Below are 25603 nucleotides of genomic sequence, written 5' to 3' on the forward strand. Positions count from 1 at the left end.
TTTAACTTTTAATTTATTTGAGGCAATTAATGAAATATCTAGAAAACTAGGAAGAATAATAAATATTCAGTCATACAAATATTTTTTTAAATCTTAAGTAACCATAAGATCCATTTCATTTTGTTGTTTCTGAACTAAAGTTTCTGAGGAGTTAGTATGTCTCATAAACAGGAGTCTAGTTCAAGTTTGAACTTGAAGTTAAAGGATATTAAGGTACTTCTTGTTCAAATTATTTAGTAATGCAGCATCTGTGGTATAATTTTCTAGACATGTATACATTTATTCACGTATATTAAGCTGGATGCTTAGAACTAAAATGTATAATTGGTATTGGGACATGTATATGTCAGTATGTGACATTTTAACCAAGGTATATTGTCAAGACATACAACACATCTTAATTGTACATTTGAAATACTTCTCAGAAACATGATGCCCAGTTTACAGTCATCCAGCTAGTGGGGATGCTTCGGGGGATAGCATCTGGCATGAAGTACCTTTCAGATATGGGCTATGTTCACCGAGACCTCGCTGCTCGGAACATCTTGATCAACAGCAATTTGGTGTGTAAGGTTTCTGATTTTGGACTTTCACGTGTTCTAGAAGATGACCCAGAAGCTGCTTACACAACAAGAGTGAGTAACTATTATTTTTTCTCTGTTTATCTTTATTTTCCACTTATGTTTTATGTTAACTTGCAAGTAGATAGATATTATGACCCACAATGCCTTGTCATTTACATCTTTATCCAAAGGAAACTTATTCTTTAACTTAAAATATTATTACTTATAAGGGAAATAGATGATTACTGTTCATGAGGATGCTAGTGATACTGTCTGATATTCCATACATTGATTTAATACTTCGCTTAAAATGACAGCAAGGTTTTCACATGTCTGAAGTCTTGGTAGTTTTATAGTTACCATCTTTCCATCGTGATTGAGACATTGTTAAGTAGGATGTTTAAATTCTCAGTAACCCCATCCAACTACAGATAGTTTGATAAAGAGGCCTTTATTTGAAATATTCAAGTGCTGTTAATTCCATCAGGTTTTAATTCTATGTCATATCACATTTTTAAATGAGAGCATACTTGTTCTCGATACTAGTCTTGATTTCTAGGATACTTGAAGGAACAATTTCTCTTGTAAGAACTTAAAAAGCTCATAAAGATCTAGATCAGGGGTCCCCAAACTTTTTACACAGGGGGCCAGTTCACTGTCCCTCAGATCATTGGAGGGCCGGACTATAAAAAAACTATGAACAAATCCCTATGCACACTGCACATATCTTATTTTAAAGTAAAAAACAAACAAAACGGGAACAAATATAACATTTAAAATAAAGAACAAGTAAATTTAAATCAACAAACTGACCAGTATTTCAACGGGAACTATGCTCCTCTCACTGACCACCAATGAAAGAGGTGCCCCTTCCGGAAGTGCGGTGGGAGCCGGATAAATGGCCTTAGGGGCCCACGGGCCATAGTTTGGGGACCCCTGATCTAGATGATCTGCTTCCTAGAGAATGTTGTGCTAACTTTCAAAGGATCCTCTACAATGATTGTTACTTTCTCAGGATCAAGGAGTCCAGAAGAACACTTCGATTTCAGTAGAGAAAAAGTGTTACTATGTCAAAATTCCTAGATAGCATTTGTGAGGTAAAAGTGCAACAGGCTCTTTGCTTTCATGTTTAATTCTTGGAAGATTCTTAAAAACCACTCAGACCAAATGGGCTTGCCCACTAATAACAAATAGCTGTTTAGAGTTCTTCAGTGTTTACACTTTCATTTTCTTGCAACTCCTCAAAATGTCGGTGGGTTCCTAGATTACTTCTGAGAAGTTGTACTTTGCATCTGCACTTTTAGAATATTTTTTTTGTATTTTTCTGAAGTGAGAAATGGGGAGGCAGTCAGACAGACTTCCGCATGTGCCCAACTGGGATCCACCCAGTATGGCCACCCGGGGCGATGCTCTGCCCATCTGGGGTGTTGTTCCTTTGTGGCCAGAGCCATTCTAGCGCATGAGGCGGAGGTCATGGAGCCATCCTCAGTGCCTGGGCCAACTTTGCTCCAATGGAGCCTTGGCTTCAGGAGGAGAATAGAGAGATAGAGAGGAAGGAGAGGGGAAGGGTGGAGAAGAAGATGGACACTTCTCCTGTGTGCCCTGCCAGGAATCGAACCTGGGATTTCCACACACTGGGCCGATGCCCTACCGCTAAACCAACCAGCCAGGGCTAGAAAAATGTTGACATCTATGATTTGTTCTTCTGCAATAAGACTTATTTGGTACAATAATTATATAATTAACTCAAAATATGAGGTATGACTATAAAGTAATAGGACTGCTACTTTGTTTTTAAAGCAGCAAGCGATTTAGTGAGTATTGCCTCACTAACTTGTCTTTAGAAAACTTGTACTTACTGCAGGAACACTGCTATTACACAAAATGCTTTGGGAGTCCCCCTACCCGCTGAGCCAACCAGCCAGGACCATATCAGTCTTGACCAAGATAAAATATCTGGTGTCAATATGCTTATAATTAATAAAAAGAAAATAGTACTTCCTTGTATAGTAAAGTTTGTTTGTTTTTTATTATTAAATACAAACCGATACTATTCAGTGTAGGCAACAACCTTATTTATTTGACTTAGCATGCTATGATTGTTTCATAAAAACTGGGTCAGCATTTAAAGGTGTGTCAAGGGAATTCTTTTTGGATAAACACATTCTGGTCCATCTGCATCACCAGTCGTGTTACCTTAGTCACACTTAATACATTTCACCTAGTGTCAAACCAAATCAGAAATTAACATTTGGTGCCCCAATGCTTTAATTTTTTTTCTAACTGCACCTTTGAAATTATTGCCTGTGTGTGTTACCTGCCATTAAGGCGATTCTGATTCCCGATGATCCTATGAGCGAGTGCTGTCCACGGTGTCAGCTCAGTGTACTCAGTTCCTGTAGACTCACCCCTATGGCTTCTTTTAAGGAGTCAATCCATCTCATATTTGGTCTTCCTCTTTTTCTGCTGCCTTCTTTATTCCCAGAATCATTGTCTTTTCCAAAGAACCAAGCCTTCTCATGATATGTACAGGGGGTTCTAGGGATAATGACACAGTTCCGTTCCTGTTTCTATAACAGTGATGTAACCCAAATTTTGGTGTAAGTTGAAACACACCCTGGCCTAAGTCACTTACCGATCCTAACACAGTTATAAAATCAAGATCTAGAAAATAAAAACACAACTAAACCACAGAAAAAAGAAAAGGACATAAATATACTGCACTGTACACTGTACTTTTGTGCTTTTAGCAGTCCAAAATAGTGTAGGTAAGCCTACTGAGGTACGCCAACTCCTTCACTCTTATCATATGGCCCATTACTGCGTATTCTTCCACTGTGCACAACCAAACTAGTGTGCCCACATAGTCTGTAAATATGATGCTAACAGCATCAGATAAAACACTCACATCTCAATTTTTTTAAGTTTTTATGAGAGTGAGCTTTGTAAACTCGAAACATCGTATCTCGAGACTCATAACCTGAGGACTCCTTGGTATCCTTTTTTGCCTCCAGTGTTATTTCAGGCTTAATTTTCTCTTGGATAGACTTATCCTTGTCCATTTTAGATAGACTGTAGCTGCACTGAAGAAATCATAGGAGATGTAGATGTAGATTCTGCACTGAAGAAATCATAGGAGACATTTGATTCAATGCTGCTGAATGAATGTGTGGAGTCTGCTGCTCTCATTTTAAATACAATCTGTGATGGACAGGCAGGTTAGAAGAAGAATGAAGTAGAAATTACATAAATTAATTCTATGTCTAAAAATTCTTAAGCTGAAGGGTGCATCTGAGTTGTTAAGAAAATGCTGAACCTTAAAGCTCAAAACAGTTTATCAAACCTTTTCTAATACTGCTTTTGCTATTGTCTTAGGTGTATTGCAAGTTATCTTACTTTATGTCTTCAATAGTATGCCCAAAGGAAAGGGTCAGCTAAGATAATAATAGTCACTGTTTTTGTGTGTGTTTTATCTTTTACATAAAGATGATGGACAGAAAATCAAAATTCTTTTTAATACTCACTTCTAGTTATTGCTCTTCATTTTTCACTACTGAGTTGTGCAGGAATTCCAAACATTAAAACTTTCCATTATACAAAATTGTTATTTATTCTGTAACCTTTGTAAAATTCCACTGTATATTCATGAAATATTGAAAATGAGAAAAGCTGTAATGTTTTATGTAGTATTATTATAAAAATAGTTCAGTCTTGCAGGCATCCCGAAATGCTCTTGAGGACATTCAAAAAAAATGTTGAATGACACCATGAGAGCCACTATTGTAAATATTTTATCTAAAATAAAAACACCTTAAAAACTAAATAAATATTTTAGTACTTATTAAATGATATAGATTCTGACCTATGATATAGTATTATGGGATATCACAGTTTTGAAGAACAGCCTTGAAACATAAGTGCAGCTGCATATTAAAGGTCGCAGATTATTTTTGGGGGGATAGGATTTTATATGGGATGAATATGATAGGAGTATTTAGCTTTGCAAATTTAAAACATCAATCACCGAATTTTTTTTTTTTTGCATTTTATTTTTTTTTTTATTTTTTATTTTTTTTATTTTTTATAATTTTATTTTTTTAATGGGGTGACATCAATAAATCAGGATACATATATTCAAAGATAACAAGTCCAGGTTATCTTGTCGTTCAATTATGTTGCATACCCACCACCCAAAGTCAGATTGTCCTCTGTCACCTTCTATCTTGTTTTCTTTGTGCCCCTCCCACCCCCTATCCCTCTCCCATTCCCCCCTCCCCCCCGTAACCACCACACTCTTATCAATGTCTCTTAGTTTCACTATTATGTCCCACCTACGTATGGAATAATACAGTTCCTGTTTTTTTCTGATTTACTTATTTCGCTTCGTATCATGTTATCAAGATCCCACCATTTTGCTGTAAATGTTCCGATGTCATCATTTCTTATGGCTGAGTAGTATTCCATAGTGTATATGTGCCACATCTTCTTTATCCAGTCATCTATTGATGGGCTTTTTGGTTGTTTCCATGTCCTGGCCACTGGATCACCGAATTTTTGTTGTTGAGAAAAATAAAAAGTGAATTTCCTCTCTTTGGTGTAACATTATGTGATTTCAAAAGTATAATTATAACATGCATCCTATTTTTTTCATTGAATTACTAATTTAATTATTTGATTATTTTTATTTTTCTCTTTTTTTTTCTTTAGCAAGAGAGAGTCAAACAGACAGACAGGGACAGACAGACAGGAAGGGAGAGTAATGAGAAGCATCAACTCATAGTTGCAGCACTATAGTTGTTCATTGATTGCTTTCTCATATGTGCCTTGACCAAAGGGCTTCAGCTAAGCCGGTGACCCCTTGCTCAAACCAGCAATCTTGGACTCCAGCTAACAACCTCTGGGCTCAAGCAAGTGTCCATGGGGTTGTGTCTATGATCGCACAGTCAAATGAGCGATCCTGTGCTCTAGCCAGCAACCTCAAGGGTCCTCAGTATTCCAGGCCAATGCTGTATCCACTGTTATCACTGCCTAGTCAGGCTTAGTTATTTCATTCTAACAGAATCATGGTCTTACTGGTGAGAATTCTTTGCCACTGAATAATTTTTCAATCTTTCAGTTTATGAAATTTAATTTTAAACAGGTTAGCATTTTTATATATGAATATATGCATCTCTACATATAAAAATTCTTATATTGGGATAAAATTCTTATATGGGATAAAAATTTTGAACATTATAGTACTCAATTGCTTGTGTTATGCAATATTAGAAAAAATCAAAGAAATGCCTTCTTTTATCTAATTTATATGTTGTGTCAATTAAAGTCAATTTAATTATCAAGCCCCTCCCCAAAATTTGAGGAAACCAAATATTCTTGATTTTCTTCATCATGATTAGATATTTTACTTTCATTTCTGTTCCAAACATACATAAATTAATTTTAAATGGCATTTTTATATTAGATGACAATGTTTTGCCTTTTGTCATGTTGTAAGATTAATTAACACCAATTTAGTTTTAAGATGATAAAATGAAAGGTTACCCAGGCATTGTGTGTTAGTAATAGAATAAAGAAATTTTATTTTTATATAAATCCATATCTTTAATCTGAAGTAGTTTGATATTTATATTTTTATTTAGAATTTAAATTTAGTAGGATGATATTGGTCAGTAGGACCACACCGGTTTCAGAAGTACCTCTCCATGGCACCTGATGCTCTGAGCCCATCACTCAAAGTCAAGCCACCTTACATCACCATATATTTAGCCTCTTCTGCCCCCCACTACACCCCACCCCATCCTCTGGTAACTACCTCACTTTTGTCTATGTCTATGAGTCACTGTTTTATATCCCAGATATGATTGAAATTATATAGCTCTCAGTTTTCTCTGACTGATTTATTTCTCATACCATAATATTCCCAAAGTTCATCTATGTAATCCCAAATGTCAGTATTTCATCTTTTCTTATGGCTGAGCAGTATCGGATATAGGTACCACATCTTCTTTATCCAAGCCTCTATTGAGGAACACTTTGGTTGTTTTCATGTCTTGGCCACCATGGATAGTGTTGCAATAAATATGGCGAGGCATATGTCTTTGCTAACAAACATTTTCAAATTTTTCGGATAGAGACCCAGTGGAGGGATTGCTGGGTCATATACTAACTGTAGTATATTCTTAATTTTTTGAGACACCACCATACTGTTTTCCACAGTGACTATACCAGTTTACATTCCTGCTAACAGTAAACAAGGGTCCAATTTTCTCCACAACCTCTCTAATGCTCGTTATGACCTGTGCTGTTTTTAACAACAAATCTAACAGGTGTGAGGTGGTATCTCAATGTATTGCTTCTGATTTGTATTTCTCTAATAGGTAGTGAAGATGAACATCTTTTTATAAATATATATCTGTGTGCTGTGTCTGTTCATATCCTTCTCTCATTTTTTAGCTGGATTGTTTGTTTGTTGTTGAGTTGTATGAGTTTTTATATATTGAGATTTTGGATATTAACCCCTAGCTGGAGCTGTTGTTTGCAAGTATCATCTCCCATTTGGTTGGCTGTCTTTTTGTTTTGTTGTTGGTTTCTTTGCTGTGCCTTTTAGTTTTATAAAGTCATATTTATTTATTTTTTTCTTTACTTCCCTTGCCTTTGGGATCAGATTTATAAATTGTTCTCTACAGACAAGGTTCGTAAGTTTAGTTTTTTTCTGTGTAATTTATTGTTTCTGACCTTGTGTTTAGGTCTTCAATTTCTTTTGATTTAATTTTTGTACATGGAGACAAACTGTACACAAGTTTCATTTTTTTTGCATGTGGCTTTTCAATTCCCAACACCATTTATTTTTGAGTCATTCTTTTCTCCATTGTACACTTATAGCTTCTTTGTCAAAAATCATTTGCCCATGTACATGTTTTTTTAAATTTTTATTCTTGATTCTGTTCCATTGGGTTGTGTGTCTTTTTTTCTTCCAATACCATGCTTTTTTGATTATCATGGTTCTGTAGTGTAATTTGAAATCAAGTAGTATGATAACTGTGGCTTTGTACTTTTTTCTCAAGATTGGTTTTATTATTCAGGGCCTTTTGTGGTTTCATATAAATCTGATGATTTAAAAAATATATTTTTAAAAAATGGCATTGGGATTTTAATACCTTTGGATAATATGGCCATTTTAACTATGTTGATTTGTCTAATCTGTGAACATGGAATATCTTTTCATTTCATTTTATCTTTTTCAATTATTTTTAGTAATATTTGTAGTTCTCAGAATATAGGTTCTTCACATCATTTGTTAAATATTCCTATGTATTTTATTCTTTTTTGTTACAATTGTAAAAGTCTTTTTTTAAATTTCATTTTCTGAGAGAGAAACCTACTTAACAAAATAATTAATTTTGGGTTTTTTGTTTTGTTTTGTTTTGTTTTTGTGAGAGAGAGAGGAAAGGAGAGAGATGAGAAGCATCAACTCACAGTTTGTATCACTTTAGTTGATCATTGATTCCTTCTTATACTTACTTGCCTTGAAGGTGGGAGAAGGAGGCTCCAGTTGAGCTAACAACCCCTTGCTCAATCAGGTGACCTTAGGCTCAAGTCAGAGACCTTGAACTATGTTGATGACACCACATTCAAATTAGTGACCTTGAACTCAAGCTGGTGAGCCTGTACCCAACCCAGATGAGCCCATACTAGAGCCGGTGACTTTGGGGTTTCAAATCTGGGATTCAGCATCCCAAGTCAATGCTCTATTCACTGCATCACCACAAGTCAGGCATAAACTGATTTTTTCAACCTTATGATTCTACCAAGTTGGTGCAGGAAATACTCAGGTATAGCTTTGTCTTATCTAATTTTATTTGCAGAATTTAAAAAAAGGTAACTAATGCAAATGGTTAAAAGCTAAGTGATTAAATATTTCTGATCAGTATAACTCCTTTATAAAAGCATAAATACTAAAAAATATGAGTCATTATTTTATAGAATCTCAAGACCTAACAACTATCCATACCAAAAACTGATATAATACAAAAAAAGATTATTATTATAAGTAATATATTCCACGTATCTTTTACACATCAATAGTAAAAACAATAACTAAATATCTAATCAGTAGCCATCAAACACTAATGTATTTTAAGCTTTGAAACCAAATAAATAGTGTCAACGCTGAACTTATTTCTTATTTTCTTAGAATCAATATAAATATGCCTTAAAGCTACATATTCAAAAATTAATAAACTTTAGAAGATATAGCAATCTCAGTTAACAATGTTGCATAAAATTTTAATGAGAATTCTAGTACTTTTTAATTTGGAGAGATATGTAGTAGGCACATTTTATCATACTAAAATAATCTACCTAGCTTTATTTTGGGAAAAATCACAACTGTAATTTTAGAATGGAACACAGGAGTGAAGTATCACAACTATGAGTTGATGCTTCTCATCTCTCTCTCTTTTCCTGTCTGCCTGCCCTCTCTCTCTCACCAAATAAATAAATAAATGAATAAATAAGTGATTGGTTATATATAAACCAAAAAGTTTAACATTTAAATTTCTTTGAACTTTGAAAAGGAGTTACACTCATATGAGGATATATATTTAGCCTAATCTCTAAATTTTTGCATTGTTTCTGTTGAAAAGAGACCCTTTACATCAAATGATCTAATTTTATATTTTATTATGAAACTGACAAAAATGTTATTGGTATTTTATTTCCTAGATAGAGTTACATACGTAGAATGTAATGTAAGGACTTTCCTGTATTTCAAGAAATTACTAAGCATTTTACATAATGTTATAAATCTCAAAAGTTCAAGGGGTGGGCTTTTGCTAACTAGGAGATCATTTGTCTCTGATCTCTGTTGGCAATCAAACATCTGCTGAAACGATTCTCTCAATGACTTTTAGATTTGAACTACTGGGGATTAGAACAGATGCTTCCCCTGGGAGTCTTCCTGAATCACCCTTCACCTTGTTGTCTACTGTTGTCTGCAGTGAGTGAAGTTTAGTCCCTGACAATAGATAGAGACTAGATCCTTGAGTCAAATGATTTATCTCTATAGTTTCACTTTGAACCCAAGAAGCCAATATTTGCTCCCAGGATAAACACTCGATTACTTAGGGTTTGCTAAGATAAACTCTCTAAAGTCCTTTGTCACACTAAGTCTGACCTGAAATAGTTCACAGGCAGGCAACTTGAACAGAGGTTCAGCAAAGCATTTCTTAAATCAACAAGAAGAGATTTGTATATAGAGAGAAAAATTGAAGCAAATATGAGATGCTATGCCTCAATGTCCAGAGATTTCAGCAATTACACTCCCCTTTTTTTTTAGAAATCAAGACTTGAAGCCCCATAACCCAAGTAAATGAACTGACTTCATTTAAGTGCTTGAAAAATCCAGGCTTTTAGCCAATGATCTAATTTGAACTGTCTAAATTCATTAAGCTGGGAAAACTGAATTGCAGGATCTTTGAGAACAGGTTTACTATGCGATTCCTATTCTAACTGCTATTTATGGCCAAAGTGAACAAGGTTTTGGACTTCTTTAACTAATCCTGGATTAGAATTTAGCAATTATGTAATGCCTCTGCCCGGAGAATCTCTAGTATCATTACTTGCACCACTTTATTCTTCCCCTTTAGCTTTTCTGTAAAAATTGTATATAAGTAAATCCAGATATAACACCCAACAGATATGTACTTTAGTTCAAAGCTAGGATTATCTTTAAGAATGCAAAGTAATTAACATTAAAAATCCCAGCATTTTTATATTTGTGTAAGTTTATGACAGAAATTTGAAAGTTGTAAGAGCTAAGGTTCGTAAGTCCTCACATCTGTTAGAGATAGATAAGACATAACATAAAGTCAGGTTTTATGTTTCCCATGACCCTCAGTTTGTGAATGACAAGATATCTGCAGAGAGGTTAAGAAACTTGGCTAAAATTTAATAGTAGGATCAAAGCTGAGCCCAAAAATCAAGACTCCTGATTACTACTAAACTCTAAAATCCAAATGTAACAAGTGACCATAAATCTCTCTGAACCCTGAATTACTGAGTTAAAAATAGATGAGACATCAGCACTGAGAGGAACTGGCTCTAGGTTTGACATTGAAAATATGGAGAAGAAACATTAACTTACGATGTTGTTAAGTTTGTATTGGCGATTCCTCTGCGACTGAAGTTTTAGATACACTCCTTATGCTGTGATTTTGGGCTTACTCCAGGCAATTGGAGAATTCTCAAAAACATAAATATCTGAGGATCTTACATATATTATATAAATAGCTATATGAATACTTTACAATCTTTTTAAATATTATAAAATAAGATTTATAAAATTTTATGGTAACTATGTGTGCTTTAAATATTCAAAATACCTACTATAATTTTATCAACCAAAATATAAATTTCCAACTAATTTCAAGATGTAGCTTATTAACAACAGTTGCATTAGAACAGTTTTCCTGTGGCCTGAAAGGAGAATGATACCATTCTGTCTCATCAAATTGAGGTTGTTAGGTAACCATTGAAGGATGTGTTTGACAGATATAGAAAAAGATCTAAAATTTAAAAATTACTTTCTTACCCTATATGTAAATGGGAAAATAAACTTCTGAACCTAAAAAATAAAGAATACAAAACAAGTAAGGAATATAAGCTTAAATTTGTTGAGGTGGAAGGGGGAGGGGGAAGAAAAGTTTTGAGGTCCAATGAGGAGCAGACGTATGAATAAATTCTGCAATGGAAAATGACTACTCTTGCATATTTAATTTATCTTACTTTCATAGTCTGAAATCTATAATTGCACAGCTTGAAGGCAGAGAACATTTTCATTAAGTGTATCTAAATTGAAATGTATGCGTCTCATCTTCATTTTTCACCGTATTTCATAACCGAATTGGGCCTTCGAGGATTCTTATCTAATGTCTCACTATGCCAACGATCTTTATCATTTTGGAGCTGTAGATAATTTTTCATCTTGGAGTAAACACTCATTTCTTAGTAAAATCTTTGGTCCTGATGCCTTCCTCTGGTAAAGAAATTGTTGCTTAATTTATAAGGATAATTTAAGTTTCATTAACAATAGGAAGTTATTTCCTTTCCAAAATAAAACAAAAAAGAATGAAAAAGAAAGAAAAAAATAAAACAATAAAAAGTAAGGTTAAAAATCTCAAAGAGATGCTCTCGTATTTACTAAAACCCAGGTATCAGAAGATTAGCTCAGATGAACTTGGCCCTTACTTTTCTAGATTAGTACTGAAGTAAAATATCCATGGAAAGTGTGCAAATGGCAAGGATAAAAAGGAAAAAGTTAATTCTACTTAACTGACATAAAATCCCAAATAAATCCTAGACTTCATTTGAATTATTTTCCCTTGCTGATCAAAGTTGATTACACATCATCTAAAGCAGTAGTTCTGAAGCAGGGATGATTTTTGTTCCCCAAGGGATATTTGTCATTGTCTGGAGACATTTCTGGCTGTCACAGTTGAGAAAATGCTAATGTAATTTACTAGGAAGAGGCCAAAGATGCTACCAAACATCCTGCAATGTACAGGAGGACAGGCCCACAACGAAGAATTACCATAGTCAAATGTCAATAGGGCTACTGTAGAGAGACCTCATTTAAAGTTAGCTAACAAAAGTAAAGAATGTATAAAGAATGAGATTGGAAATCAAATGTTTCTCTCAGGTACTTTATTATTTTTCCTGTTCATACTGGACTGCAAATTGCATGGGAAAACGTGGAATACATTGCTGTTCGTCCAAAAATATGGGACAGCCTGACCTGTGGTGGCGCAGTGGGATAAAGCGTCGACCTGGAACACTGAGGTCGCCGGTTCAAAACCTTGGGCTTGCCTGGTCAAGGCACATATGGGAGTTGATGCTTCCTGCTCCTCCCCCTTCTCTCTCTCTGTCTCTCTCTCTCACTCCTCTCTCTCTAAAAAAAATCAATAAATAAAATATTAAAAAAAATATAGGACAGTCTAGACATCTGTCATCAGGCCTCCTAGATTGTTGATCTTTGGGATATCACAAATAGAAGGCAACCAATAGCACACTTTTTACTCGTGTTAAATTTTACTTTCATTTGCTTTTGATCAAACAAAATTTGTAGTTATCTACCTTCCCCGATACTATAAATTTTAAACACGTTCACTTTATTTTTGATGTTTTTTCTTTTATTTAGATGACATTGGCGCAAGCTAATAAAAAAAGCCGTATCTATAAATGCCGGATAGTATTTTCAGTCATATGTTTTACTTTGTAATTAGTTTTTATGTTTTAAAATTTTACTTAACTTTATCCCACAATGGAATGAAGTAAAATTCATGTTCACAGACTAAGAATATTTATTAAATTATTGGTGGTGTTTTAAATTGGTAAAGTACCCGCAACATTAATATTGAGAATCTTGATGTAGGATACATATAGTTTATGAAGTCAAATTAAAAATTTTATAGCATTATGCAAATTCTAAAATACTTAATCCATAATATGGTAAGTGAAGTGTTTTCATAATTTCATAGATACTTTTCATAAAATTGATCTTCAGCCATCCTGTATTTACTACCCTTATGGAACTAATAGTAGCATGAGAAGAAAAGGAAGATATCAGAAAATAGTATAATTTTTTTTAAAGAAAAGCTGTTATTATGCTATATGTAACCTTATGCTTATTTAATATATATATTCTGAAAGTCAGACTCAGTGTATTTTTTCTAAAATAAACTATATATAGGTATTAAAAATGTTAAAAATTAACAAAAAGTAGTAAAGTCTACTACTCTAAATCCATAAAATAATTAAACATATTCTCTCTCAACAAAACTACACACTTCACCTGACCAGGCAGTGACGCAGAGGATAGAGCATCAGACTGGGATGCAGAGGACCCAGGTTCGAGACCCTAAGGTCGCCAGCTTGAGAACGGGCTCATCTGGCTTGAGCAAAAAGCTCACCAGCATGGACCCAAGGTCGCTCGCTCGAGCAAGGGGTTACTCGATCTGCTGAAGGCCTGCAGTCAAGGCACATATGAGAAAGCAATCAATGAACAACTAAGGTGTTGCAATGAAGAACTGATGATTGGTGCTTCTCATCTCTCTCTGTTCCTGTCTGTCCTTACCTATCCCTCTCTCTGACTCTCTCTCTCTGTCCCTGTAGGAAAAGAAAAAAAAAAAGAGAGAAAAGAAAAAAGAAAAAAAACATACACACTTCTACAGGAAACAATGCTTTGTAAACAGGAGAGCTAAAAAGTGAGACTCTTGTTTTAACCTGCAGGAAAACAGAGATAAAGGAGGAAAGTCAGTTACCCTTACAGACATCCAAGTGATGTCAGGATAGTTAAACAGTAGATGGATCACAGAGTATGGAGTAACCAACTTGCCTACAAGATTCCCAAATATTCTATTGATGGGTTCACATATGATGTTCAACTAGGAAGTTTGCTAGTTACAAAAAGCAAACAAGAGAAAGCTTTCTAGAAAAGGAAGAAGAAGGAGAAGAAAAGAAAAAGAAGGAGAAGAAGAATAGCATGTATTGCGTGTTTTAGAAGAAGGGGGATTCAATTCAAGTCAGTGAACATTGTTGAGTGCCTACTCTGCACTTTAGCCAAGATAATATAAAAAAAGGAATTGTTCTCTTCAGTGAATGAGCATAGGCTCATGGGGATTATGCTAATTATCTTCAGCTTTATAAGCTATTCAGCTTTCATAGTCATGTGATTTTAAATTGTAACTTGGGCACACTAATTTTATTTATGAGAATGGATAGGATGAGAGCTACTAATTGAATTCATTTTTAAATTTTTATTTATTCATTTTAGTGAGAGAAGAAGGGAGAGACAGGAGCATTGATCTGTTCCTATATGTGCCCTGACTGGGGATTGAACTGGCAACTTCTGCACTTTAGTATGATGCTCTAACCCAGTGGTCCCCAACCCCTGGACTGTGGACCAGTACGGGTCCGTGGACCATTTGCTACTGGTCCGCAGAGAAAGAATAAATAACTTACATTATTTCCGTTTTATTTATATTAAAGTCTGAATGATGTTTTATTTTTAAAAAATGACCAGATTCCCTCTGTTACATCCATCTAAGACTCACTCTTGACACTTGTCTTGTAAGTTCGACAATTATATTTAAAAATACCACAGTTTTTATGCCAGTCGCATAGTTTTATTCTGTGCATTTATCCATCCCACCCTAAAGGCCGGTCCGTGAAAATATTTTCTGACATTAAACCGTTCCGTGGCCCAAAAAAGGTTGGGGACCACTGCTTTAACCAACCAATCTATCTAGCCAGGGCATGATTCATTTTATTAGTGTTGTATATAGAGAATTTTATACTATAATGTTGAATGTAAAGAGATTTTAACAACTTATTTGTAATAAGATATTTACTCTTCTTCAAACTCTGTAATGATTTGCTATGTTGGAATCTCTCTTGTAGCTTGATTTCAAATTAAGTGTGTACAATAATGGTTCATGTTCTCTCATATATAGCCAGGGTTAGCTGATATTACCTTTTTTTTTGCCAATCATAGAAAAATAAGAAAATGTATAATATTCCTCTTAGTTTGATTTATTTTAGCAAATATAGCTACAAATGCTAAATTTCAGTAGTGCTTTGAAGTTGATAATAAGCTTTTCTTTATATCTTCATTTTATAAATTATTTATGCCAAGAGTAAAGGTGTGTTAGTCAATGAAAAATAATTAGAAAGAAGAAAGAAAACATTTATAGATTATTAAAGATAAATATTTCATTAATTTTTTATGTTTATCAGAAATTCTTTGCCAATGACAAAAAATTACCTAAATAATACTGAATGAAATATTTAATTATCTTTATTTTCTTTCTGATTCTCTCAGCAACTGATGGTATTATATACCACATGACTGACTCGGGACAAGAGGAGAATCTTGAATCTATGATTATCATGTCAGTGTCAGAGCAAAACCAATCAGTCTAATAAGAAAACTAAATGTTCTAAGGTTAAAATTATAGAGTTTAAAACTAACTATCTAAGGGTTTCAACATGGCATTAAGCAAAGGCAAACAATATTTATTCAAACTTTCTTCTAAATAAAGAGTTCAAATTAGGCCCTGGCCGGTTGGCTCAGCGGTAGAGCGTTGGCCTGGCGTGCGGGGCACCCGGGTTCGATTCCCGGCCAGGGCACATAGGAGAAGCGCCCATTTGCCCGCAGCCAAGGCTCCATTGGAGCAAAGATGGCCCCGGCGCTGGGGATGGCTCCTTGGCCTCTGCCCCAGGCGCTAGAGTGGCTCTGGTCGCGGCAGAGCGACGCCCCAGAGGGGCAGAGCATCACCCCCTGGTGGGCAGAGCGTCGCCCCTGGTGGGCAGGCCGGGTGGATCCCCATCGGGCGCATGCGAGAGTCTGTCTGACTGTCTCTCCCCGTTTCCATCTTAAGAAAAAAAAAAAAAAGAGTTCAAATTAGCCCCAATTGAATTTTATTGGTATCACAAAAGAAAATGACTTAAGAATTTTCTCATTTTAATCAATATAAATATAATAACTTTTAAGTATATGGGCTCTGTAAATAGTGACATGAAATAGAGCTTACCCATAAGAAAAAATAGTACACTAAAAGATTGATCAATGGAAACTTCTAGAGAACTTAAGAAAACATAACTTTGCTAACTGGTCTAATTTTGATCTAACTAAATGCAATTTATTTACTTTCTATGTTTGGAATAAATTTTTTTTTGGAATTTATTTTTTTTGGAATAAATTTAAAAAATCATATCATCTCACTTCCTATAACAATAACAAACTTGAGTTTCAATATAATTAAGAGCCAGTGGAAAAAATAAATTAAAAACCTGAATTACAAACAAGTAAAGAGGCCATAACTTGCATGTAACAAATCTTGTAGTGAAGCCTTTATCATGTCACAGATAACTACTGTGCACTGTGGCCAACACACATTCCCAAAGTAGCACAGTGAGCTGAGAGCCAAATATTTTGTTAAGAATTAGTTCAGCCTGACCAAGTTGGTGGTGCAGTGGATAGATCCTTGGACTGGGAGGCTGAGAACCCAGGTTCAACACCTCAAGATTGCCGGCTTGAGCGCGGGCTCATAAGCTTGAGCAAGGGATTGCTGGCTTGAGTGTGGGATCGTAGACACAACCCAATGGTCGCTGGCTCGAAGACTAAGGTCGCTGGGTAGAGCCCAAGGTCTCTGGCTTGAGCAAGGGGTCACTCAGTCTGCTGTAGCCCCTAGGTCAAGGCACATATGAGAAAGCAATCAGTGACAACTAAGGTGCAACGAATAATTAATGCTTTTCATCTTTCTCTCTTCCTATCTCTCTGTCCCTCTCTCTGACTCTCTCTCTGTCTCTGACAAAAAAAATAGTGCAAAGTTAAAGGTGGTATAAGAATTATTTGATCATCCTGTAAGTTAAAGAAATTGTTATATTAAAAATTTGAATTTATTATTCTAACAGTTGTGTGTGAGTATGTCTGTGTGTTTGGCAAACAAATATTAACAGAAAGACAGAAGTCAAAATGTAACGGGTTTTTGTTTGTTTGTTTGTTTGTTTTCCCCTGGTTGTGTAACTCAGTTGGTTAGAGCATTGTTCTGATTCACATAGGTTACTGGTTCAATTCCCCGTCAGGGCACATACAGAAACAGATCAATGTTCCTTTCTCTCTCTCTCTCTCTTGCCTTTCTCTCTCTCTCTCTTGCCTTTCTCTCTCTCTCTCTCCCTTCCTCTCCCATTAAAATCAATAAATACACATTAAAATAAAATGTAAGCGCTTTTATTAAAATAATTTATCATACATTTTTCTAAAGCACATTTTATCTTTGTGTAGGTTTATCATTTTAATAAGATTTATACAGTTAAAGCAAGTAGACAGCACTTGATTAGAAAAATCGTTCTGGAAATAGTTTGCTTAAATCTGTAACTATGTGCTATATTTGAGAATATATATTTGAGAATATATTGCAAGAGTTGCAGTCAAGTTAAGAGATTGTGGAGACCATGGCTCCCACTGCGAGATGGGCTTGACCTCAGCAGCCAAGATCCCTCGGTAGCATCTATGTCTGTACCCAGAAGAGCACATGAAAGGATTCTGCTTCCAAGCTTAAACACAGTCTTGTCCATGTTCTTCCTAGGACAAGATCACTTTTTATAGTTTCACTTTTTAAAGAATCTTTATTAAAATGTGCTCAATGCTCTCCTCTCTGAAAAAGGAGTGATGGAGCATTAATGATGAAACAACTTTGGCAGGTGCCATTTTAATACTGGCTGAAGTAAAACATAGTAAGTGGGTTTCTTGTTCATGGTTGTTATTAATCAATTTTTTTAATAATGTCTATATTTTCGTTTCAACTAAAGATCTTAGTAAGGTGATATAGCTATGCCTTGGTTTTTTGTTTTTGTTTTTCTAAATAGATACAAATTTTCCAGCATGGAAAAGACTTTGTCATTTCCTTCTTTTTCTTTCTTTCTTTTTCTTTCTTTCTTTCTTTCTTTCTTTCTTTCTTTCTTTCTTTCTTTCTTTCTTTCTTTCTTTCTCTCTCTCTCTCTCTCTTTCTTTCTTTCTTTCTTTCTTTCTCTTTCTTTATTTATTTCTTCTTTCTTTCTTCTTTCTTTCTTTGCCATTTTTGTGCTTCTTCTAGGAATTTGGTTCTAGGCCAAGAAAAGAGAATGGCAAAGTGGAGCAAAGATAAGACAATGAGCTGAGATTTTTAAATGTTATATTTTCTTTGCACCATGAATAAAGCTTTGCTTGACTTCTATTAATTCTCAGAATTTTTTAAGGGAGAGAGAGTATGCCCAGTGATTCTAGTTGACATCCTAAATAGGTTTTTTTAATTGACACATGAATAATTCTGTTTTTATAAATTTAAGAGTTATTATTTGAAATCTTGACTACAATCCAAACTTGATCTAGGCAGGTGCAAATAAGTGAATTTGGGGGGGTTTAATTGTTACTATTATTATTTTACATTTGAATGTATTGGCAGAGAAAAGGGCAATGTTAGGCTTGACAACTGAAAAAAGACTTAATTTTTGTTGGAAAATGCAAACTGTGAAGAAGAGAGTGAGTGAGTGACTATAAGTGAGAAAGAGAGACATCATTGCTGTAGTGTGGACTGAGCTATGTAGCATCTCTCACTGACTCCCAAGGCTGTTGTAATCAGCTCCCATCTCTCCAATTTGATTTATTTTAATTCAATAGAAATTGTCCACTGTCCATAAACTGGAGGCTTCTCAAGAAGGGTGTGCTCAGTTCCCTTCTCCGTGCTCACACATCTACAGTGTTTTGCACTCTTCAAAGCCTAGTGGAAGCCCTACCTCTTTCAAAGATCTGGCAGTTCTCCATCTGAACTGCTCCTTTGTGTGAAAATATCAAGAAGTGTTAAGTTTTCTGAAGTAGTTAAAAATCACATACACCATTCTCCTCTGCAGGATAAAACAGTGTACCTACATTCTGAGTTGACCTTTTCTCATCCTTTCTCATTATATCCCTCACATAATCTGTATAACTGTTCTTCCAGAACACAGATTCACCCCCTCTGTGCTTTGATTTATATCATTTTCCTCAGAGTGTGAGAGTAGTAAGCTAATGTTTCTTAAGACTTTATCATGTGCCAGGGACTTTGCTAAAGGTTTTACTGAAATTTGTCACCTAGCCCACAAAAAAAAACTATGAGTCAGAACTATTACTTTCCCAAATAGCAGATGAAGAAATTTAGGCATAATGAGGTGCAATAACTTAACTCTTAAGTTTTCTATCCATTTCTCAAAAGCAATATATTGTCCCCCTTGAGCATTATTTCAGAACTAGGATGTGCAATGTCAGCAGCTTAAGATTTTGATGATGTAACCTCTTTGGAGCATCCATTAATTTTTCTTGTTGTATCAGGATATGATACATTTTTTAAAGCTCAATTTATCCATGACTTCTTCAGTCTCTCTGGTGATGATGGGGGCTCCATGCTCTGGGGCACAACAGTCTTCACTCCTGTCTTTGTACTGAGGATAAGGGAGGTCCATAGAAAGCATGCTCAGCACCACCTGGAGCTCCTTCGCCGTGAAGATTCTGCCCACTCTTTGGATCTTCCAAATCACAATCTCCACTGCATGAGAGCGAGCCATGGATTGTTCATATACATTGGAACTTTGAGAAGCAAAGCTTATTTTTCTTGATAAAATAATTTTTTCCTGCTTTTATTATTCACAGCAACTAATTATTATTCCTATTTACTTGATATTTTCCAAATAAGAGGGTCGGTATGTTATATACGTTTGTCTCATGCAGAGTAACTAGCATAATACTTCACATATAGTTACTTCTTGGCACGTCTTTATTAAACGTATCTTTTAAACTGAAACCAAATACCATGGGAGTCATACCTTTATATTAATATATTCTATAAGTCATAGGACCAATATCCTTCTCTAGAAGGTTCTGGGAATATAGTTATTATATATTTCTAGTTTATATTGTGCCTACCTAGTATGCAAAAGCCACCTCAGTGAATAATGATGAAGTGAGTCACTAATGAAATTAAGATAATTAATTAATGTATTAAAGAAGGCTTTGTGGAATTATAATTTTATTTTGAATTTATTTAGTTAATAAATACCTGTAAGTATCAAGGAGTGGCATAGCTTCTTTCCCAATACTTACTTATTCACATTATGAACTAAGGTTCTATGATAAAGCATAAATCTAATTAAGTCAATAAAGGTTGATTGGAGATTCTTTATTCTATTCTAATATATGGTATAGCACATGCACTTCAAGTTGTTTTGTAACAGATGACTAAATTTAGTGTCATGTGAATCTGAAATGTCAATAGTTAAGCAATTTTCAATTTTTTTCTTTATTACTTTAAAATTAATTTAAAGTAGTTATAACTAAATATTGGAGTAAATGATATTACACTCACTCTTGCTTGGTATTAAAAAATAATATCAAAATACATTAACGGAAATTCACATCTCATTTCAGAAGAGAAATACTCTGACAAATTCAGTCAAATTTCAGATATGTATATTACATTTCATGCATTGATCTTGTATGCCCATGTGATTTTACATCAAAGGGAGGAAAGATACCAATTCGGTGGACATCACCAGAAGCTATAGCCTACCGCAAATTTACATCAGCCAGCGATGTATGGAGTTATGGTATTGTTCTCTGGGAGGTGATGTCCTATGGAGAGAGACCATACTGGGAGATGTCCAATCAAGACGTAAGTATTTGTAGTCCATGAGTTATGGATTCAGATTAAGATATCAAGCTGTGCAAAGAAGTGAAGCATAATGAAACCAGGTGGCTCCCAGTTTATGACATTGAAATAGAATACTTAAAAATGAAATTGTTTCTAAATCTTGCAAGAATATTAATTGACCTGCTTTTATGGTTTTAAAGTTTTCCTGCAGCAGGAGTGTAGAATTGACAGAAAAAGAAAGACATTTGTACTAAAATCTAATAAAATAAATGACTAACAAGATAACCAACATATATCAGGGAGTGTTTGAAATATTTTGCTACAAAATTGTTTCTATGTAACATTAGTAAGTTACACATGTTTGCCATCCCTTGTAGATTTAATTAGTGTATCTATGCCATTTTGTTTACTTAAATATAATATTTCCTAAAATCAGACAAAACAACCAATCTGTAGCATGTTGTTTCTCATAATGTATTAATGTTGCACATGCATTTAGTTATACAAATTGAAGTCTCTGGATGGAAAAACATAATCTTCAACTCTCTATTATAACTGTGATATGATTTTTCAAAAGGATTTTTGTTTTTATATGTCATGTTTTGCTAATGCTTAGTAAAAGGATGCTCTTGGCATATGGAATCAGCACTCAGAAATTTTTCTTTATGCTTAGCCAGAAACTGTGAGCATGGTCTCAAAATACATAAGAAAGCAAGCTGAGATGCTTTTTAGTCATTTCCTACTCACCACATTTAAAATTGCTTATAATGTATTTGGAAATAAAAACTTTTTTTGCACTTCTTCAAACAAGCTATTTTTATAACAGTAATGAGAAAATGAGACTCTCATTCCACATCTCCATTTTTTCAACTTTTCTCTGTATCACAGCACCCCAAAACATGATCCATAGACCAGCATCTTTAATGTGACCTGGGAATTTGTAGTAATGTATGTTCTCAGGCCTCACCCTAGAGTGATGCAATCAGCTGTTAGTCATTCGCATAAATTCTCCAGATAATCCTGATACATAATAAAGTTTAAGGCCCTGACCAGTTGGCTCAGCGGTAGAGCGTCGGCCCGGCATGCAGGAGTCCCGGGTTCAATTCCCGGCCAGGGCACACAGGAGAGGCGCCCATTTGCTTCTCCACCCCTCCCCCTCTCCTTCCTCTCTGTCTCTCTCTTCCTCTCCCGCAGCGAGGCTCCATTGGAGCAAAGATGGCCCGGGCGCTGGGGATGGCTCTGTGGCCTCTGCCTCAGGTGCTAGAATGGCTCTGGATGCAACAGAGCGACGCCCCAGAGGGGCAAAGCATCGCCCCCTGGTGGGCATGCCAGGTGGATCCCGGTCGGGCGCATGTGGGAGTCTGTCTGACTGCCTCCCCGTTTCCAGCTTCAGAAAAATGAAAAAAACAAAAACAAAACAAAACAACAACAAAAGTTTAAAGTCACTATGTTATGTAGTTTAAAAATACCAATAAACTGATAGTTACTTAAATGTGCAATACATGAGTTTTTACCAATGGACTTAACTATGATTTGAAAGGTAACATTTGAAGTGTGGTATACATGAAGTCTATAAACTATTATTTTCTGTTTTATTCATACATGGTTTTCATAGAAATTTTTATTACCAAATACAATTTTCTTTAAAATTCACAGAATTTTCTATATCATGGAACTTTTTTTTTTTTTTTGGTTTAACTTGAAAAGTATCTTTTCTTATTTTATTTTATTTTTAATTCAGTGAGAAACAGATTCCTGCATGTGCCCCCATTCGGGATCCACCTGGCAGTGGGCACTTCTCCTCTATGCCCTGAACAGGAATTGAACCCGTGACATCCACACACCAGATCAGTGCTCTGCCACTGTGCCAACCAGTCAGGGATGAAAAATATCTCTACAAACTTCTCTAAATTCCCTCTCTCTCTGTCTCTTTCTCTTTGAAAGAGACAGAAAGAGAGTCAAAGAGAGGGACAGATAGGGACAGACAGACAGCAAGGGAGAGAGATGAGAGGCATCAATTCTTTGTTGCAGGACCTTAGTTGTTCTTTGATTGCTTTCTCATATGTGCTTTGACTGGGAGGCTACAGCAGAGGGAGTGACCTCTTCCTCAAGCCAGTGACCTTGGGCTCAAGCCAGTGACCATGGATCATGTCTATAATCCCACACTCAAGCCAGCCACCCCTCACTCAAGCTGGTGAGCCCCCGCTCAAGCCGGGGACCTCAGGGTTTCAAACCTGGGTCCTCTGCATTCCAGTCCGATGCTCTATCCACTGCTCAAAACTGCCGCCTGGTCAGGCCAATTCACTCTCTCTTGATCTTCCTTTAGATAAAAATTTTGGGCATTGATAGTATCTTATTTATTTCATAAACTTCTATATTTTAAGCAATTTAAAATGAGGGCTTTTTCACTTAACTTTAAAGTATTCACACTAGTGTGTTCTGCCCATGAAGAAGTGAAATCTCATCACTCAAATCACCGGAAACTGCTTCTTGCACAGGTAATTAAAGCTGTGGATGAAGGCTATCGACTTCCACCTCCCATGGACTGCCCAGCTGCATTGTATCAGCTGATGCTGGACTGCTGGCAGAAGGACAGAAACAACAGGCCCAAGTTTGAGCAGATTGTCAGCATTCTGGACAAGCTTATCCGGAACCCGGGCAGTCTGAAGATCATCACCAGTGCGGCAGCAAGGTGACACATTTGAGTTTGGATCCTGCACTTACTCTGAAAAGAATGCATTTTCTATCTCCAAGTTGTTATTTTTCTTTTCTCTTCCCTCCCTAACCTTTTTCTTTGATACTTATATTCCTTAAGATTGAAGAGACATTATTTTTCTTTTTTAAATCTTTCAGGAAAAAACTTCATGACAGTTAATGATAATGATGAATTTCTGTGTTATTTTTAACTTTCACCTTCACTAGAAGTTAATGTACAATAAGGCTTGACTAAGTCTTTGAAAAATAGAAAAATTCAGGCCAGATAGCTTCTTTTCCCTCTCAACCATTTAAACAAAAAAGAAAAAAAAATGAGAGAAAATCTCCTGGAGTGGTGAGAAATTTTAATGAAGTCCTGATTTATTTCAAATTTAAAATAAAACTTCAAAAATAATAAAAATCCTTCCAAATACTTCTAAAACAATGCATTACCTGGGGAAATGTAATCCTTCCTCCCACTTCATTAAAGAAATATTTCTTCAAGCCAGATTGTGTGCCAATTACATAGGTAGATACTGTCAAAGATAATCCTTAGATTAAAATAATGCCATTTTTCTGAGACAGCAACACAACGTCAGTGCACCATGGCTATACTACAATTCAGAATGCATGAAGTCCATTAGATTTTATGCATCTTTCTCACAGTGAATCACCTGAGTTCTCTTAATTGTTTTTGAAGAATATAAATTTAACTGTACCTACAATAGAAGAAACAGATGAAACGAGATGAATTTTTTCAGGGGTCAGAAGAGATAAAAATAAGTCTTAATATATGGATATTTGCTTTTTCTCAGAGAAACTTAAAGGCAAAGCTAACTATCTGATTTAATAATTTTTTGGTCACTGCAGACAAAAGAAAAAAAAAGTTCGTGTACATTTTGTGTGCTCTAATGGGAAACTACAGAGTTTTAGTTAAAGAACCTAGGCTGCATGTGCACGTAAATGCACAGTATTGAGTGATATGTGTAAATACTGCATAATGATGAAGCTCTGTGACTCATATGTACCAGGTGTAATAGAGTGCTTTAGTGATGGTTTTATTATGTCTTCTTTGCACCTCTGCTCTTTTTGCTGACAATCCCTGACAGTTATGACTTGCATATGGATAGAGTGTATACTAATGGACTTTATGATAGAATCCATAATTTTTTTACCTGAATAGATATAAATATATTGAATATTTATGTTCCCACTTTTTGACACTGAATTTAAATAAGATAAATTAAAGAATCTAAACCAAAGTCTTAACACCATTATATAAAAAATACAGATCATTTTTGGAAAACCATTGAAAGGTCACCAAGACAGAACTTAGTGATGTATCAAGGAGGATAAAGTACCTACAACTTATCCTGTAAGGATGTATTTCTAAGTTTCACAGAGAGAGACTACACAGTCTCTTTTGGAAATCTACATGGTAATTTAACAATTTACAGGATAACAAATTTGCCCTTTTCTGGGCCATATGGTCCTCATTTTGTACCCTGAAGTTCTTTTGATCTTTACTCAATAACAATCACAGAAAACAAACAAACAAACATCTTTTCAATTCTTTTCATATCATAAAAATATGCTTTCAATTATTTTCAAATCCATCTTCACAGGATGCTATTAACAATATAAAGATTAACTCATATAATACAAGTTAGAAATATTTAACTCCAATTTTATGGGGGAAAATTGTTTTAATATTAGATCATAGTATGTCAGGATATCTCCTACCATACAAATTTTAACACATTTCTTAAATTACCTTTTCATTTTTATTGAAGTATAATGAATACATTTCTCCTAATATATATTCTTTAAAACCATAATAAATTTCATCTATTTTGTCACAACACATGTAATTTTAGGAAAAAAATAAATATTTTTCTAAAAAGTACATCCAGTTTAATTTATTAAATATAAAAGTTTTAAAAATTGTTGTTTTTATGTGCTTATTTTCTGCCATTGAAATACAAAACTGGAAGGATTATATATTATGAATTTATTAGCAACAACCTCAAATTGTCTTACAATGATATCAAGAAATCTTTTCCTTAGAAACTTTGCATTCCCATTTTTGACAATGATTATTTTATCCTTTTTATAACTGATTAAATG

General features: G+C 34.9%; 1 protein-coding gene across 2 annotated transcripts in view; it reads left to right on the forward strand.

Annotated features, from left to right (window-relative positions):
• Positions 1-25603, forward strand: part of EPHA3 (EPH receptor A3) — a 385111-nt gene that overhangs the window by 337304 nt on the left and 22204 nt on the right. For both annotated transcript variants that reach the window (XM_066241197.1, XM_066241198.1), the window contains exons 13-15: positions 426-635; positions 20654-20803; positions 23281-23474. In XM_066241197.1, coding sequence (XP_066097294.1) covers positions 426-635; positions 20654-20803; positions 23281-23474 — 554 coding nt within the window. The remainder of the gene's footprint in view (positions 1-425; positions 636-20653; positions 20804-23280; positions 23475-25603) is intronic.

Source organism: Saccopteryx bilineata, chromosome 8 (assembly GCF_036850765.1).
Source record: "Saccopteryx bilineata isolate mSacBil1 chromosome 8, mSacBil1_pri_phased_curated, whole genome shotgun sequence".
NCBI lineage: Eukaryota > Metazoa > Chordata > Mammalia > Chiroptera > Emballonuridae > Saccopteryx > Saccopteryx bilineata.